This window comes from Dromiciops gliroides, chromosome 2, assembly GCF_019393635.1.
Source record: "Dromiciops gliroides isolate mDroGli1 chromosome 2, mDroGli1.pri, whole genome shotgun sequence".
NCBI classification, from domain to species: Eukaryota; Metazoa; Chordata; class Mammalia; order Microbiotheria; family Microbiotheriidae; genus Dromiciops; species Dromiciops gliroides.
Window position 1 is genome coordinate 303,150,397 of NC_057862.1, and position 18,767 is coordinate 303,169,163.

An 18,767-nucleotide genomic window follows, 5' to 3' on the forward strand; every position below is an offset into this window, starting at 1 on the left:
TACTAGCTCTTATCTGAAATCTGACATTCTGATATGACATCAAGAAAACAGAAAAGCTTCTAGTAGATTTTATAGAAGTGAAATAATGACTATTTCACTTCAAGTCACTTAGAAGAAATTTAAACACCCTAATTCTCTCCTTAACAATTTATATAGGTTTATACACACACATACATACATACACATATATACACACATTTATACACATATGTCAAATATATATGTATGTGTGTATGTGTATGTGTGTATAAATAACAAATGATAGTGAATGTTGTTGTTTGTCCTTCATTCTCATGATATCAGGGTAATATCATGACTTGTACTGAATAAGATTTAAGTGAGGGAGGGCTGAGCAAGGTCACCAACCTGACTGTCTCTTTCAGAATTTGGCCTTTAATCACACCTTTTTTTTTTTTTAGCACATTTAGTTGCTATTAGAACTGTAAAATGCACTCTATATTTGGAAAGTAACTATTTTCTCTACTGAAATGCCACTTTAGAAGTTTATAGAAGCTATAGTTGTATATACAATCAGATTATAATTTGGCATGAAGAAGGTAATCATTTCTATAAGGATCCAACAGGTTTTCTAACAGAATATAGATCTTAAAAATCAAATAAAGAAAAGCAGTGTCTGTGTCTTCTATGGCATACAGCAGGAACTAAAAAAAAAAATCAGTTTTCTTATTTTAATTATAAAATTAAATTAATAAAAATATGTGTATGTTTTTTTCAACAGCAACTGTTTGCATTAGTGACTCCATTTTGTCTTTTATCCACCATTTTGTGAGGTTAAGTGTTTTTTGTTTGTTTTTTTAGTGAGGCAATTGGGGTTAAGTGACTTGCCCAGGGTCATGCAGCTAGTAATTGTTAAGTGTCTGAGGCCAGATTCGAACTCAGGCACTCCTGAATCCAGGGCCAGTGCTCTATCCACTGCGCCACCTAGCTGCCCTACAGCAACTGTTTGAATGTCTTAAAAAGTTGTATTTGACCCTGGCAAGTCACTTAATCCTGAGTGCCTTACAAAAACAACAAAACAAAGCAAAACGAAACAAAACAAAACAAACAAAGAAAAAAGTTGTATTGTTCATTGTGGCTAAAAAAATGCCAATTTTCCCAGAAAAACTCTCCAATTGACAACCCTTTCTTTAAATTATTTTATCAAAAATAAATTTTTCTTTAAAAATGTTAGGACGCAATGACAAATCTAAACTTATGACAAATATTTGTAATTAGTATATAACTTTTAAAATGTTTTAATAGTTTTTGTTGTAAGGTTTAAAATTCTAGCTGTGATGTCTAAAATCTAATGAGTGGTCGCCTTAAATTAGAAAACATATAGCACCAATCTTTGGGCATTAAGTATTTATTAAAGTATATTAGGGTTTAATAAAGAGAAACATGTGGATAAAGTAAGAGATTTGTCTACTCTCCCTATCCTGCCTGTCCCTGCCTCCAAGCCGCAGTCCAGAAATGAAAAGACCTCGCTCCTAAGTGGCTTCTCCCAGAAGCCTCCTGTGAAACAGGAAACAGGGCCATCCACACACACAGCTCCAAGCTAATTGGCTGGTAACACTGATTGACAGGACCTACAGGTGGCAGACATCACTTCCTGATGCTGATCTGACCTTTGAAATCCCAGAAAGGTCACTTCCAGATGCTAAGTCACATGCATTCTTTTCATGGCAGAGCTTCCCTGCAGTATCTTTGTCAACAGGTTGGTAGCACTAATTCTCACATTGTACTACTACTAAACAAATGTTACTAGTATATATACTAGCTAATTATTAAGTATTCTAAGGAATTAAAGTGATTTTAACAAAAAGGCAACTTTTTACATTTTGTGTTGCAAATTCTATGAATTTATAGACAGTACTCACTCTTGGTTTTTTAGGAAGTATGCCTATTAACATTAAGAAAACATAGGAGAATAATAAATCATAACCTTTAGAGCTGAAAAGATCACCTAGGTCAGCTTTACATATGGCAGCTGAAGCCCTGAGAAATTAAATTCTGAATGTGCACATTAAGTTCTCTAATGTTGCACAAAGGGAATTATGATTCCCTCATGAAAAGCATTTATTAATCTGTAGCTAAAGGAATATTCAGGGGGAGATATTTCTTTGATACAAGAATGATTTTACATTTGTTTATTTAGAATAGTTCTGATATGGGATTGGGACATATCAAGGAATTTGGGACTATTAAAGTTTAAAGTGGCCAGCTAAGAAAGGATGGACACACCTTGAGAAGGGAGATAAGCCCATGTGGCTAATGCCTGATCTGTACCAGGCAACAGAGATAATTCCAGAAGTCCAACCACCACCTCACTCAAGCTTTCCCCACCCCCAAAGTGGGCTTTTTATTGTCAGGTGGTGATCACCCTATCTGTGGTCTATAAAAGCTTTTGCCTTCCTTCTGTTCAAGGAGAAATGAGTCTTAGAGAATCATGTCTTTGAACCATTTTCTCCCCTTGAGGAAAGTCTTTGACTTTCTTCTTGGTCTCTTTCTCTAGTGCCTCTTGGTTTCTCTCTCTAGTGCCCAAATAAACGACCATTTTATTCTAATTGGATTTATGTGCAAAAGGGTGTAATTCTTTAAAGAGAAATACCTAAGGACCACCCCCCCCTACCTATTTCCCCTGTGACATGTTTAAAAAAAACAATATCATATTGGTATGATGTTTAGAATTTTCAAAGGGCTAGATTGAAAGCCAGGTGTCAACCTTCAAATTATAGTGAAATTTTAAAAATTGCTTTTTTCCAGTCCCCAGTAATCAGATGGTATACACAGGCTAAAAAATGCCAGCCTTTTCAACCCACACTAAGCTCTTATGCAGACAGAACCTTAGTCAAACAGATTTATCTAAAGAAATCACTTTCAATTTTTGTCAGACATGATGGTTATTAGTGGTTCTTATTTTCTTTTTTTAATCTGAATTATTTTCAGTTTTCAAATGTATTGATTCCCCTGTATTGTTAGGATAAAAAAATCTTTATTTTAGTACTTTAAATAAAAAATATATTTTTTACAAATCAGAAGTTTAAACAACATTCAGGAAATAATTACCAATAATCCTCTACTTTGCTTGTATTCTTTGAGGATATTCGCTATATTTTCCACAAATCCTGATTGGGCAACCCACCTAATGTTAAAATTTTCTTTCACAAATAAAGCTTCCATTCTCAAGTTGACTAACAAATGGTCAAGCTGTCCTTGCTAAAAGATAAAGAATAAGTGAATAATTAATAGCAAATAATTAAACGGTTCCACCTGTTGGTAAATCCTAATAATTCAGTTATTACAGCTCCTTAATAATAATAGCTCACATAGTACTTTCTTAAAACACTGAGGTAGTTAATAGAAGAAGGAACAAAATCATTAAAGATGAAAATCAATGAATCAATTAATATTGCCTATATCAATTATAATACTACTATACTTCTAAAAGTCCTATCTATATTTGCTCTCTTATAGTAGACAGCAATATCTGGGTTTTACAGGTAGTGAAGTAGCATTAAAAAAATAGGAACATGCTTAAAGAACAAATACAGTATTCTTAAATATACCATAGCCATACAGCTCATTCCTAAAAATAAGTTAAATTATAAGAGCAGTCTAGTATGTTTATAAAATACAAAAATAGATAACTATAATGAACAATATTTTCTAAGTTTATTAAAAATTAGAAAACAAACTATTACATGAGTTCCTATGAGGGATATTATTACCAACTTCAGAAGGTAAATCTTCCTGAAATTATCCAAAATAATAGTGTGGTCAAAAAGGAAGAGAGAGAGAGAGAGAGAGACAGAGAGAGAGAGAGACAGAGAGATGGAATTTAGAGGGATAGAATAATCCTGCTTGAAGGTTAGCAGGGAGGAACTGCATTGAGGGGAGTAATATGAGAAAAAGCTAGTATTTTAGAAAGTTGAGTGGTGCTAGATTATAGAGGGCCTTTGATACTGGACAAAAGAGTTTGAACTTTACTTAGTATGTAAAAGTGAAGCCCTAAAAGTTTCTGAGCATAGAGATGAAATGACAAAAGCATATTGGATTAATAGAGCAATTTAGCCAGTAGTGACTAAACCTAGTAGTGACTGAAATTGCTAGAATATGAGCTCTATCAAGACAAGGCTTTGCAATTTGGAACTATGCCCAAAGGACTATAGGACTGTTCATACCCTTTGACCCAGTGGTACCACTGCTAGATTTGTATCCCAAAGAGATCATAGAAGAGGGAAAAGGATCCACATGTACAAAAATATTTATAGCAGCTCTCCTTGTGGCGGCAAAGAATTGGAAATCAAGGGAATGCCCTTCAATTGGGGAATGGCTAAACAAGTTGTGGTATATGGATTTAATGGAATACTATTGTGCTGTAAGAAACAATGAGCATGAGGAGTTCAGAGAAACCTGGAAGGACCTACATGAACTGATGTTGACTGAGAGGAGCAGAACCAGAAGAACATTGTACACAGTAACAGCAACATTTGTGTGATGAGCAATGGTGATAGACTTGGCTCTTCTCAGCAGTGCAATGATACAAAACAATTTCAAAGAACTCACAATAGAAAATGTTCTCAACATCCAGAAAAAGAACTGTGAATTATGAATGCACATTGAACCATACTGTTTCTACTTTTGGGTTGTTTTTTCCTTCTTTTTTGAGGTTTTTGCCTTGTGTTCTGATTCTTCTTTCACAATATGACTAATGCAGAAATATGTTTAATGTGATTGCACATATATAACCTATATCAGATTGTTTTCCGTCTTGGGGAGGAGGGAGGGAAGGGAGGATAGGAGAAAAATTTGGAACTAAAAATCCTATGAAAACAAATGTTGAAAACTATCCTCACACGTAACTGGAAAATAATAAAATACTTTTATTAAAAAAAAGACAAGGCTTTGTAATTATCTTCTCCAACACCTGGCATAGTGCCTTGCACTTAGTGTTTAACAAATGATGTTTAATGAATATTCAGAGATGGAAATGGCAGCAAATTAACAAAATATCAACGGAAAATATCAGATGTTGAAGGGGATGTGGGAAAACTGGGATGCTAATCCACTGTTGGTGGAGTTGTGAACTGATCCAACCATTCTGGAGAGCAATTTAGAACTATGCCCAAAGGGAAATCAAACTGTGAATATCCTTTGATCCAACAATACCACTGCTTGGTTTATATCCCAAAGACATCCCCCAAAAGAGAAAAAGACCTATTTGTACAAAAATATTTCTGGCAGCTCTTTTGGTGGTGATTAAGAATTGGAAATCAAAGGAATGCCCATCAATTGGGGAATGGCTAAACAAACTGTGGTATGTGATGGTGATGAAATATTATTGTGCTATAAGAAATGACAAGCAGGATGACTTTAGAAAGGCCTGGAAAGACTTGTATGAAGTGATGTATAGTGAAGTGAGCCTCAATGAAGGAGAACATTGTGCACAGTGATAGCAATATTATCTGATGAAGAACTATGAATGACTTAACTATTCTCAGCAATACAACGATCCAAGACAAGCCCAAAGGACTGATGATAAAGCATACTATCCACCTCCAAAGAAAGAACTGACATTGATGGAACACAGATTGAAGCATGCTATTTTTCACTTTCTTTTTTTTCTTTTATTCAAGTTTTCTTATACGAAATGACTAATATGGTAATGTTTTACATAACTGCACATATATAACCTATATCTGATTGCTTACTGCTTCAGGGAAGACAGAGGGGACTGAGGGAACAAGGGATAAAATTTGGAACTCAAAACATCAAATAAAAATGATTATTATTAAGAATTTTTTAAAAAGAGAGTAAGGAAGCTAGTAACTTTATACTTACTGTTAATTCTTTGCTTAAAAATGCATTTTCTTTTGCATATTTTTGGATTTTTCCTGGGCCAACATTTTTACTGATGCACTATTGAAGAAAAATAGTAATATTAATATGTAGCTATATTTCATATGATATTCAAATAAATAGAGATATAATTGAAAACATTAAAAAGTATACCTTCAGAACTGAGGTAGATGCCTAGGAGTATGCTAAATGAAAAAAAGCCTATATCTTGGACAAAGCAATTATGATCAAGAGGAAGAGTGCTGACAAGTCTGACTCCTAGTATAGCATATTTTAGCTTTGGTGAATCTGGGTCATGTATACATCCACAATTTCAACATCTGCCTATAGAAAGATATTAGTTTTTCAAAAGTGTCAAATGAGCATATTTTGGGTAGGAAATTAGTAATTTCTTAACCTGGCAGCTTTATTTTTGCCCCTCCCCCCACATTCCTGGTTTTGCTTCTACCTGAGTAGAAGTTAGTTTAGGAGTAAGCATCTGCATAGGATGATTCAGAAAGTAAATCCACATATGGATACTAACATATTGAATAAATTTAAATTTGCCTTGAGACAAAGATAGAAGAAACACTTAGAGAGTAGTCCCAGTATCTTCCATCATCTGCCAGTCCACCTTCCCTGTGGAGATGCCCTCCCTTTTAGAATCAGCTGAGCAATGACTATGCCAAAAAAAAATTTTAAAAATCCTGGGCTTTCCTTAGTTTTTGCCATGGGTATTCATCTTGGTCATCCCATCTGCCTAGTATAAATCAAGGCCCCCTAACATGCTTCAGGATACTTTTACCCCTCCCCCATTCCTGCAAGAGCAATTGTCCAAGACCTCCAGAGAATCTTCCCCTCTTCACTGCCTCCTCTGTGCTTCCTTGTGTAAGCACCCCCTCCCTACCCCCCATCCTGTTGACAAAATTCATTTCAGCTTTCCCTCCATCCATTCTTCCAACTTCCCCACTGAGCTGTTCTCAATCAAGCCAGTAAATTCTACTGTATTTATGTAACCACAGTAGAATCTCTCTCTCTCTCTCACTGGAAAAAGCTCTAAAGTGCAGACAAGGTTTTAAGACTGTTACATTGTACAATAATGCTAGACTTCATTTCCCACATTTAATTTCTTAAGAAAAAAAGGAATGCTATCAAAATATGGCTTCCCCTAAAGTCCCACTTTGTTGTCTGTCCCCCACAGTTTGTAGGTGGCTCAGAGTCCCTGAAGGTTATGCCTGTGAAGCAGAAACTCTGGAAGGTTCTACCAAATCAGACGTGACTATTTGAGTACATGACTATTTTACTAAAGTGTAGAGAGGTTACAATTTGCATTAATGGAGAAAGTACCCACAATGATAAAACCACAGGTTCTTAAAGTATCAAAATATAACACTGAATATGACCTTTAATATGTCTTCTTGCGTATGAGAAGCTTCATCCATTGCAATTAGGTAGTGAACCTTTGGCACGTGGTCTGCTATATTTTGTAAGACTCTGCAATTCAATAAGTACAATGATCACCCATAGAAAACACAACAGATGTGCACTCCCCTGAAGCCCCAAACTGAAGAATTTCAAAGAAAAACACTAGCAAATATAGTTCTAACCCTACTTGAGAGATTGAGCTATTTTATTTTACTATTGTATGAATGTAGTAAAGTTTAGCATTTTTCAGATATGTTCAGATGAATTATCAAGAGTGTTTTGGAAAATAAAATTCTATTCAAAATTTTTTAAAAAAGAAAAAAAAGTGAATATGTTGTGAATTTTAAGGGGCCAACAGATTCTAGACCTATAGTAATTCCCAGAGGTGTAGGCAATATTCTCACTGCATTCTCCTTGTTCTTCCTCTTTTTCCTTCTGCCCTCTTCCTAAACCTTAGTCCCCTTATTCCCTTCTTTCCTTTATCCACCTCTTAACATACACACAAGTATCTGTTCTGATGCCTAGAGGGAGATTAAAGTTCCAGAAAATGTTTAACAATTTGTCAGCAAAATTAGTGGGGAATGTAGGGATAATCGAAATACTTCAGAGCAGGTTCAGGGAATTTAGTTTAGGTACCATTCCTCTAGGTTATCTTTATACATTTAAATTCAGGGAGGAAAGAACTATCATCTTTGCTATGTATTCAATGCACAACTTTATATATCCAAAGGAGGTATGGTACAGGGCAAGCTTGGTGAGAGTACCTGGTGGGTGAATAAATATACTGACTTCAGGGTTCAAGGTGAATTCTTCTTAATTTCTTACAGCAATGTAGCTTACAAAACACCATCGTTGCCTATGCATTCTCTCTTTCAGTCATGTCCTACTCTTTGTGACCCATTTGGGATTTTCTAGGCAAAGATATTGGAGTGTTTTGCCATTTCCATCTCCAGTTCATTTTACAGATGAGGAAACTGAGGCAAATGACTTGCTTAGGGTTGGTCACAGTTAGTAAACGTCTGAGAGGCCATATCTGAACTCAGGAAGAGGAGTCTTCCTCATTCCAAGCTAGTAGCTCTATCCACTGTGTCATCTAGCTGCCCATGCATTCTTTTTTTTTGGGGGGGGGTGAGGCAATTGGGGTTAAGTGACTTGCCCAGGGTCACACAGCTAGTAAGTGTTAAGTGTTTGAGGCTGGATTTGAACTCAGGTCCTCCTGACTCCAGGGCCACTGCTCTATCCACTGTGTCACCTAGCTGCCCCCCCATGCATTCTCTTTAGCCAATCCATCCTTTATTGATAAGGTAAGAGGAGATGTGTACTAGGGAAAGTAGAATATCTTGCCTCTGCTGGAACAAGTGCATAAACACTACCTCCTACCTCAAAGGGCCTCACTTGGGGAGTGGGGGTGGGGAGAGACACATGGCATATAAAAAGGAAAATACTAGGCCATCTTTTGCCTCAATTCTTACCTAGCCTTTAATTACTGAATGGATGTTGCCTCAGACAAACTGAAACCTGAGAAAGACTTTAGCTTAAAAAGGCCAAGAGGTGTCCCACAGCATCAAGGGCCATTGCCAGTTGTCCTTTCTTACTATTGGACACTGATGACTTTGGAAGAGAGAGCAAGGCTGATGACTTTATACAGCTCTGCCTCACTTAAATCTAACTCACTTGCAAATCAAGACATCACTTTCCTTAATGTCACTGGTCTTCTTTGAGACCCAAGGACAAATGACAACAACTACTATCCTATTTGGGCAGCTAGGTGGTACAATGAATAGAGTACCTGGTTTGGAATCAGGAAAACTCATCTTCTTGAGTTCAAATCTGGTTTCAGACACTTACTAGCTGTGTGACCCATCACTTAACCCAGTTTGCCTCAGTTCCTTATCTGTGAAATCAGCGGAGAAGGAAAAGGCACACCACTCCAGTATCTTTGCCAAGAAAACCCTCAATGGACGATTTCAGAAAAGCCTGGAAAGACTTGTATGAACTGATGTATAGTGAAGTAAGCAGAGCCAAGAAAACCTTGTGCACAGAGACAGCAATACTGTTTGATGAACTGTGAATGACTCAACTATTCTCAGCAATACAATGATCCAAGACAATCCTGAAGGACTAATGAGGAAACATACTATCCACTTCCAAAGAAAGAACTGATATTGATGGATCACAGACTGAAGTAGGCTCTTTTTCACTTTCTTTCATTTTCTCTTTTATTCAAATGTTCTTGTACAAAATGACTAATATGGTAATGCTTTACATCATTGCACGTATATAACTCATATCTGCTTGATGCTTCAGGGAGGGGGGAGGAGAGGGAGGGAAGGAGGGATAAAATTTGGAACTCAAAACTATAAGTAAAAATGTTTATTATTTTTTAAAAACTCAATGGGGTAACAAAGAGACAGAAATGACTAAAATGACTGAACAACTATGCCATTTGAGGATGCCAGGTCCCAGCTAGAAGAGCTCATTGAACTATGACCCTCACCTTTACTTATTTCATAAAGCTTAGCATATGTGCTCTGGCTCCATGAGGAAAGGCATATGCTCAGGGCCCTTGGTGATGGGCATGTGCAACTAAAGACTCTTAGTTGCTCCTCATATGTCCCTATGAGTGGGGTCAGTGCCAAAGAGGATTGGTCACTGAGCCTGGAAAAGCCATCTACTCTGTGGGCTATAGAGAATGAGGAGAAATGGCTTCTGGCCTCTTTTAAAGTAGCCCCTTTGTTAGGATACAGCCAGGGCTGCCTCTGCCTTGGATGTGCCCCCCACCCCCACCCCTCAGCGGCTCCTCTGCCCCTAGCAACGAAGACTACATGCACATAATAGAAAGAACATGTGTTTGTCTGGCTGGATTTAAGTCTCTGGCTGCCTCTTCTGTTTTGTGTCTTTCCAGGAGCCTAGAAAACCAAAGAGCAGACCTAACAAATGGATATTTCCAGACCTGTCAGAAATCTCTTGAGGTTAAGAGGTCTGGGCCCTAGTTCCCCAGAAGGAGATGACTTCCACAACTTCTTGGAGGAGATAACTGCAGCTTAGTAAGATGCTAAAGCTGAGGGACAAGCCATGCTCTGTCTTGCCAATATTTCTGGACTTGTGCAGTGCTCTGACAGTACAGATTGGGGTTAATATGAAATATCGAATCTGAAGTTGTCTTTACCACGTGGTAGACTGTAATAGGTGACAGGTTATTCTTTCATGTCTTAACTATTTGTTAATGTTCACCTATGAGTCTTTTGTGACTTAAGCATTTCTTTTTGGTAGAGGACATAATAGTTATCTTATCCCTGATAGCTACTTTATTCTAGAAGGAACTTTGCTCATGCCTTTTAGCGGAGATCCTATATATTAGCATAAAGTTTGTTTAAGAGGTTTCCTCCTGGCTGTGTCCTAATTTTATCTTTCCAGGGAGAATGGTTTTGTCCATGTTCCCAATTCTCAGGGTCCTGCCTCTGAATCTGCATCTCCAATGTGGTTCCCTTATAATCACCCTGTTGACTTCTCTCAGACAAGATGGAAATTTTCCCCGGCATGGCCATCCTCCAGCTCCTTCTCAGAAGTCTGTTAGGTTCAAAGTCAAGGAAGCTTAGGGAACACTATGTAAATCTCTGTGGGCAGACATTTCTATTCCTCCAGTTTCCATGGTAATGCCTTTGGGAAAGGGTAAGCCTGAAGTTATACTTATATTTTTATTATGGATTCCCATATCTATTCCTAAAGCCTCCACATAAGATTCCTTCAAACAATCTTGTCTGGGCCAGGCCTAATGTCCTCTTGGAAGCATAAATGATAAGGAAGGTAGCTCAAAGAAGGGGGTTCAATTCTCTGAGGGCTGGAAAATTATAAGGCCAATCTAACTTACAATTTGTGAAGAAAGTTGAAGATTAATAGGCCATTTAAATTTTTTATAGGAACCCAAGGGCTGCAAATAAGTAGGGTGGCACTTTTCTCTTTAAAAACTGCAGCACAAGGGGCGGCTAGGTGGCACAGTGGATAAAGCACCGGCCCTGGATTCAGGAGTACCTGAGTTCAAGTCTGGCCTCAGACACTTGACACTTACTAGCTGTGTGACCCTGGGCAAGTCACTTAACCCCCATTGCCCTGCAAATAAATAAATTAATTAATTAAAAAAAAAAAACTTGCAGCACAGGCTGCTCATCTGACACAATTTGGGAGAGACAAAATCTCAAGGTTTGGAAATAGTCAGCATAAAACAACTTTCAGTTCTCTAATGGTAATGCTTACCCTGCTAAATCAAAGACATGAATTGCTGGGATTATATTTGTACCATCACCAAAGACTGGTAATGTAGGGGTTTCACCTAACCATGCCATCTGTAAAAAAATAAAAGTAAGGAGTGTTATTTTTGCCAATTTTAGTTACTTGTCTATTTGTCCTGGATAAGTAGAAATTTATTTTAAGAAGCAAGTACTACATGATGACACGATGACAATAGTTTTGTTACCTGGATACCTGAACAAATGCTTTGGTATCATAGGACTTTAGAGGTCATCTAGTCCAGTGGTGTCAAACTCAAATAGAAATAGATCCCCCTTTGGGCCACATATTGACTAAGAAAGTCACAAATTAACATTATCTATGTTTTAGCTTATTTTTCATTATTTTGTTAAACATTTCTCAATTACATTTTAATCTGGTTCTGGCCAGACTGGGAAGTTTTGCAGGCTGTGAATTTGACACCTCTGATATAGTACACCTTAACTATGTTTTCTTTTTTACTTAATAAAACATGTTTATAACTAATATTTGCACTTGTATTATGTTAGTACCATGTATATTACATACAGGTTAGTGATTACTTGCATGTAAGAAGTGGAGTAAAGATATTATGAAGGATGTGATCCTAGAAAAGATGGTGAGCTTGACACATGGAGAAGAAATAAGCGAAATCTCCAGTTCTGTAGTGGTGGTAACCACAAAGTAGTAAAAGTCCTGGCATGGTTCCTCCTACCCAGGAGCTGAGAGGTATCTTATCTGGAACCCTGAAGAAGATAAGCAAGGTGTAGGCATAAGCCCAGCCACCATTTGCTGTGGTGGAAAAAGTCCAGGAGGCTCTGACACTCACTTACTATGTGACCCTGGGTAAGTCATAACCTCTCTGAGCCTTTTTCCTCATTTATAAAATAGTATAAATACTTGCATCACTGATCTCAAAGGGTGGGTTTCAGGAAGGCATATAGTAGTTCCTTAAGTATCATAGGAATGAAGTTATTTATCCACATTCTCTTCTTCCATCCCCCTCCCAATTTTATTTAGCCAAAATAAATAATCTGGTTAAGATCTCTAACCAAAGACTTCAACCCACCTTCCAGTATTCATCTAGAGATCATGTTTTCCCTGTTTTCAAGGAGCTGAGACAGAAATACAATATTCATTCCATACCTATCTGGTAAGATGATGATGTCCAGGTGGTTTGGGGGTCAGCAAATTGGGAAAGTAGTCTAGGATTCTAGGGTTACAGAAAGAAATACATCATCTATATCAAGCTTATGCAGAATGAAAAAGCTAGTGTCATTAATGTGCATGTGGGCATCTACTCTAGCAAGGTGGTTATCACTAGTCTAAATCTGAATAAAGATCACAAAAAGATTCTTAATCATAAGCCCAGATCTTGACAAGATGGAAAGTAGAAGTGCTAATATAAAGAAGAAACCATTAAGAAGATATAAGAACAAAACTATCTCTTGTACAATGGCAATTAAACTGCTAAAAAATTTTTAAAAGAAAAATGAAATTAGACAAAAGCATATAAAACACTTACTATGGGCAAGACAATGTACGAGGTGCTAGAAATACAAAGATGAACAAGTAATCTTAAAGGAGATTAGAATCTAATAGGAACCAGGCAACTTTCACTAAAAAACAAAGAAGAAATCTTGGAATATAATATTTCAAAGGCAAAAGATTTAGGCTTATTACCAAAAATAGCTTACCCTGTAAAGCTGAGTAGAGTCCTACAGGGGAAAGAAAGGATTTTTACAGAACAGAGGACTTTTAAGCATTTCTGGTAAAAGGATAGGAACTGATAGGAACTTTGAAATGCAGACACAAGAATCCAGTGAAACCTAAGGAAATATATTTATTTGAGAAATAAGAAGGAGCAATACATAATGTTAATACTGGTGGAGGGAGAAGAAACAAGTGTTTTTTCAGAACCATAATGTCTTCAAAAGGGTATTTGAGAAAGTTAGTGAGAAAAATGGAGGTCTACTTGGAGGTAGACTGGTTTTGTTTTGAAGGTTTTAAGAAGGAAAAGGAGAATAAAAGGAGTTAGAAAGAGTTAGAAATCTGCTATTTCTCATAACTGGGTTGAGAATATACTAACATGGAAGAAGGAATGGAAAGAACATCAGATGAACCCTTACTCTCATCTGAAATGGTCAAAGGAGGTTTACACACACACACACACACACACACACACACACAGAGTGATGAAGAAATACAGAGAGAAGATAACAATGGGGAGGGAATACTCAGAAGAGAACAAACTTCATGATCCTGAAGAAAGTGATTAAAAGGAATGATGGTTAGGGAACAAAGAAAAGAACTCAACCAGTTCAACACCTCACCATCAGCCTCAATCTCACTCACTCCATCCAATCAATTGTCAAGTATTGCTGTTTTTACCTCCATAACTCTCATTCATGTTCTCTTCTCTTCACTCAAACAGCTACCACACTAGTTTGGGCCTTCGTCACCTGGAACTATTAGATGAACTTTCTAATTGGTTTTTCTAAGTTAATTATTTTACCACTCCAATAGATTCTCCATTTAGCTGCCAAAGTGATTTTCCTAAAATATAGGTTTGATCATGTCACCTTCCCTACTCAGTGCACTCCAATGGCTCCCTATTACCTCTGGGATCAAATACAAACTCCTGTTTCACATTCAAATTTCCTCATAATCTGACCTCTTCCTTTACTGTGTAAATAAAATTGTTGTATGTTTTCAAGATCTATGGGCTTCAGAGCTTATAAGAGATGCTGGCAGCTATCCTGAGAATGCCCAATGGCTTTCTGGGTCATGTAATAGAGCCACATAAGTAAGAGGTACTCAAAATGTGTTTGGGCTGTGTTACAAAGGAGCTTTTGACACAAGAATTATAGATACAAATATTGAAATATATTTGAGTTTGATTCAAATGTTGCCTTCTCTGAGTCCCCTTGGTTAGTAAAAACCTCTTCCCTTGGATCTCACATGGCACTTTATTTGACAACTCTGTAATCTGTAATGACCTAGTCATGGAACATTGACAAAGGGAGGGAGACAGAACAAAAATATGAATACTTTTTGAAACATGTACATTACCAAACCAAATCAAAGCAAACCAACTCACATTTTTGGCAAGTCTTATTTTTTGGTCTGGATCTGAGACTTTATTTGTATAGGGATCTCTGCAGTCAGTCAATAAATACTTATTAAATCCTACTATGTGCAAGGTATTGTGCTAAGCACTGGAGATTCAAAGAAAGGCAAAAGACAGTACTTTCCTTCAAGGAGTTCATAATCTAACAGGGGAGATAACAGGCAAGAAAATGTTTTCAAACAAACCATATACAGGATAAATAGGAAATAATCAACAGAGAGAAGCACTAGAATTAAGAGGCACTGGGAAAGGCTTCCTGAGAAGGTGGCATTTTAGTTAGGTTTTGAAGGAAAATAAAAGAAGCCAGGAGGCAGGGATGAAGAGGGAGTGCATTCCAGGCATGGGAGAAAGCCAGTAAAAATGCATGGAGCCAAGAGATAGAGAATCTTATTTAAGGAAAAGCAAGAAGGCAAATATTACTGGACTGAAGAGACTGTGTGTCGGGGGAAGGCATGGAGGAAAAAGGAAACTGGAAAGGGACTGAGTCCAGGTTATAAAGGGCTCTGAATGCCAAACAGAAGATTTTATATTTGGTCCTGGAGATGAGAGGGACCCACTGGACACTCCTGGAGTAGGACGGTGATAGGGTCAGGTCTACATTTTAGGAATGGACTAGAACGTGAGAGATTTGTGGTAGGAGGACCATGAGAAGATAAAGTCCTACACTAGGGTCATGGCAGTATTAGAGGAGAGAAGGGGTTGTATTTGAGACATGACTACAAAGGTCTTGTCAACAAGTCCTGTCAACAGATTGAATATAGGAGGTGAGAGATAATAACAAGTTGAGGATGACACCTAGGTTGCAAGCCTGGGGACTTAGGAGGATGCTTGTGCCCTTGAGAGTAATAGGGAAGTTTGGAAGAGGGGAAGATTTTTGGGAAAAGATAAATGAGTTCAGTTTTGGACATGTTGAGTTTAAGATGTCTACAGGAGGGGCAGCTAGATGGCGCAGTGGATAGAGCACTGGCCCTGGAGTCAGGAGTACCTGACTTCAAATCCGGCCTCAGACACTTAACATTCACTAGCTGTGTGACCCTGGGCAAGTCACTTAACCCCAATTGCCTCACTAAAAAAAAAAAATGTCTACAGGACATCCACTTCAAGATGTCTAACTGGCAGTTAGAGATGCAAGACTAGAGGTTGGCAGAGAGGTTAGGGATGGATAAGTAGATGTAAGAATCATCAGCATAGAGGTGATAACTGAATCCATGGGGGCAGATGAGATCATGAAGTGAAACAGTATAGAACAGGGCTTCTTAAACTTTTTCCACTTATGACCCTTTTTTGCCCGAGAAATTTTTACATGACCCAAGATATACAGGTATATAAAATAGGTACATAAATCAAACATTTACCACCAACTTTTTCACAACCCCCACATTCAGTTACATGATTCCATATGGGGTGGCAACCCATAGTTTAAGAAGCTTTTGTATAAAGGAAAAAGAGAAAAAGGCCCAAGACAAAGGAGAGTCTTGTGAGACACCCATGATTAACAGGCATGACCTAGATGAAGATCCAGCAAAGGAGCTGAGATGAAATGGACAGATAGGCAGGAGGAGAACCAGGAGAGAGTAGCATCCTGAAAACCCAGAGAGAAGAGATTATCAAGGAGAAAAGAGTGATCAACAAGGAGACCAAAAAAGATGATTCCTGAGAAAAGGCCATTGGATTTGGTAATTAAGAGATTATTGCTAACTTTGGAGAGAACAGTTTCAGTTGCATGATATGGTCAGAAGTTAGATTGTAGGGGCAGCTAGGTGGTGCAGTGGATAGAGCACTGGCCCTGGAGTCAGGAGTACCTGAGTTCAAATCCGGCCTCAGACACATAACACTTACTAGCTGTGTGACTCTGGGCAAGTCACTTAACCTCAACTGCCTCACTAAAAAAAAAAAAAAAGTTAGATTGTAGAGGGTTAAGAAGAGAGTTAGAGGAAAGGAAGTGGAGTTACCTATTGTAGATAGCCTCAAATTTAATTACAAAAGACAGGAGAGATATGGAAGAATAGTTGGTAGAGATGGAAGGATCAAGTTAGGGTTTTCTGAGGATGGGGGAAACTTCCTCCTCCAACAGATGAGCAACTGTTCTGAAATTTATAGTCTTAGTCAATAAACATTAGTAAGCACCTACTATGTGTCAGACACTGTGCTAAGCCCTAGGAAAAAGAAAGGCAAAAGACAGTTCCTGCTTTCATGGAGAGTCTAAAGGGGAAGAAAACACGTACACAAATATGTACAAACAAGCTTAATACAGGATAAATTCGAAATAATCAACAGAGGAAAGGCACTATAATTAAGGGAGACTGGGAAATTCTCTCCATCAAAAGTGGGATTTTAGCTAGGGTGGTAGCTAAAAGAAGCCAGGGAAGCCAGGTGACAGAGATGAGAAGGGAGAGCATTCCAGGCATGGGAAACAGCCAGTGAGAATGCCCGGAGCTGAGAAATAGAATATTTTCTTCTAGGAACAACATGAAAGCCAGTGTCACTTGGCAGAGGGGTTCTAAGATGCAGGAAGATTAGAAAGGCAGTAAAGGGTAAAGGGGCAGGTTATTTTTTTGTTTGTTTGTTTTTGGGTTTTTTTGAGGCAATTGGGGTTAAGTGACTTGCCCAGGGTCACATAGCTAGTAAGTGTTAAGTGTCTGAGGCCGGATTTGAACTCAGGTACTCCTGACTCCAGGGCTGGTGCTCTATCCACTGCGCTACCTAACTGCCCCAAGGGGCAGGTTATGAAGGGCTCTGAATGCTAGAGAATTTTATATTTGATCCTAGAGGTGAGAGGGAGCCACTGGAATTTACTTAGTAGTGACATGATCAAACCTGTGCTTTAGGAAGATTACTCTGAGAGCTGACTTGGGGATTGATTGTAGCAGAGACAGACTTGTGGAAGGGGGACCAACAAGGAAGCTACTGCAATAGTATGGTGATGAAGGCCTACACTAAGGTGGTAGGAGTGTCAGAGGAGAGAAAGGGATGTATTCAAGAGATGTTAGTTACCATGGCAAAATCATTTTAGAATTCCTTGCCCAGGGTCACAGTAGTATAGGCTAGAGGCAAGACTTGAACCTCTATCCTGACTCCAAGGTTAACTCTCTATTCACTATACTACAGTGCTTCTCAGGGGTGTCATGAATACATTAATGAAAGGAAAAAAACACCCCATGCTTTCAGGTAAGTTATATATGGGCCAGACTAAAAACCAAGAGTTTAGTGATAAAATATGGATATATAGCACTGTACTTGCATCAAATGCTAAAGTGATATAATGCATGAAATATATAGTTTTCTTTTTTCTTTCTTTCTTTTTTTTTTTTTTTGCAGGGCAATGGAGGTTAAGTGACTTGCCCGGGGTCACACAGCTAGTAAGTGTCAAGTGTCTGAGGTCAGATTTGAACTCAGGTACTCCTGAATCCAGGGCCGGTGCTTTATACACAGCACTTTATACACAGTGCTTTATCCACTGCGCCACCTAGCTGCCCCTAGTTTTCTTATTTTTAAAAGGTTTTTGCAGCTTCTACTAAATATTAGCTCCACTTTGAATTTTACAAGTCTTAGTTCTAAGTATGGAAAAAAAGAATTAGGGGTCAAATTCTATCTCTATACATTTTCCTCTAGATTTTTAAAGTTAAACAGTCCCAGTTATCATACAACAAATAAATGTGTTTTAAATCTTAAAGCTAGAAAATCTATTACTATAAGTTAACAAAGTTATAAAAGAGCATACCTTAAAAAATAAATGTAAGATGCCTTCTTCTGCTCCATAAAGTAGTCCAGAAGCAACTACATAGGTTGCAAATTTTTTGTTCTATTAAATAAAGTACAAAAGAAAGTTATATGTAGTATTATTATCTACTATTCAGATTCTATAGTGTAAAAATTGGTACTTTAGAAGCTTACACAACTCTATTAGGATACAATCCTATGAATTAAGATAGAATAAAGTATACTAACATAATGCTTAGAGAAAGAGGGATGGAGTTAATAATAATAGATTAACATTTATATAATAATTATTAACAAAGCATATGGTTACAAAGCGATTTGCATATACAATTTCATTTGGTCCTAACAGCAATCTTTTGAGACAGATTAGTAAGTATTATCCCCT

The 18,767-nt window shown here is 37.6% G+C and overlaps 1 protein-coding gene across 1 annotated transcript in view; it reads right to left on the reverse strand.

Annotated features, from left to right (window-relative positions):
* The window catches only part of AK7 (adenylate kinase 7), a 110,415-nt gene that overhangs the window by 44,961 nt on the left and 46,687 nt on the right, over nucleotides 1-18,767 (reverse strand). The window contains exons 6-10 of the mRNA XM_043986661.1: nucleotides 18,384-18,464; nucleotides 11,521-11,609; nucleotides 7,245-7,335; nucleotides 5,845-5,922; nucleotides 3,070-3,219 (exon numbers count right to left, since the gene is read on the reverse strand). Of these exons, the coding sequence (XP_043842596.1) occupies nucleotides 3,070-3,219; nucleotides 5,845-5,922; nucleotides 7,245-7,335; nucleotides 11,521-11,609; nucleotides 18,384-18,464 (489 nt within the window). The remainder of the gene's footprint in view (nucleotides 1-3,069; nucleotides 3,220-5,844; nucleotides 5,923-7,244; nucleotides 7,336-11,520; nucleotides 11,610-18,383; nucleotides 18,465-18,767) is intronic.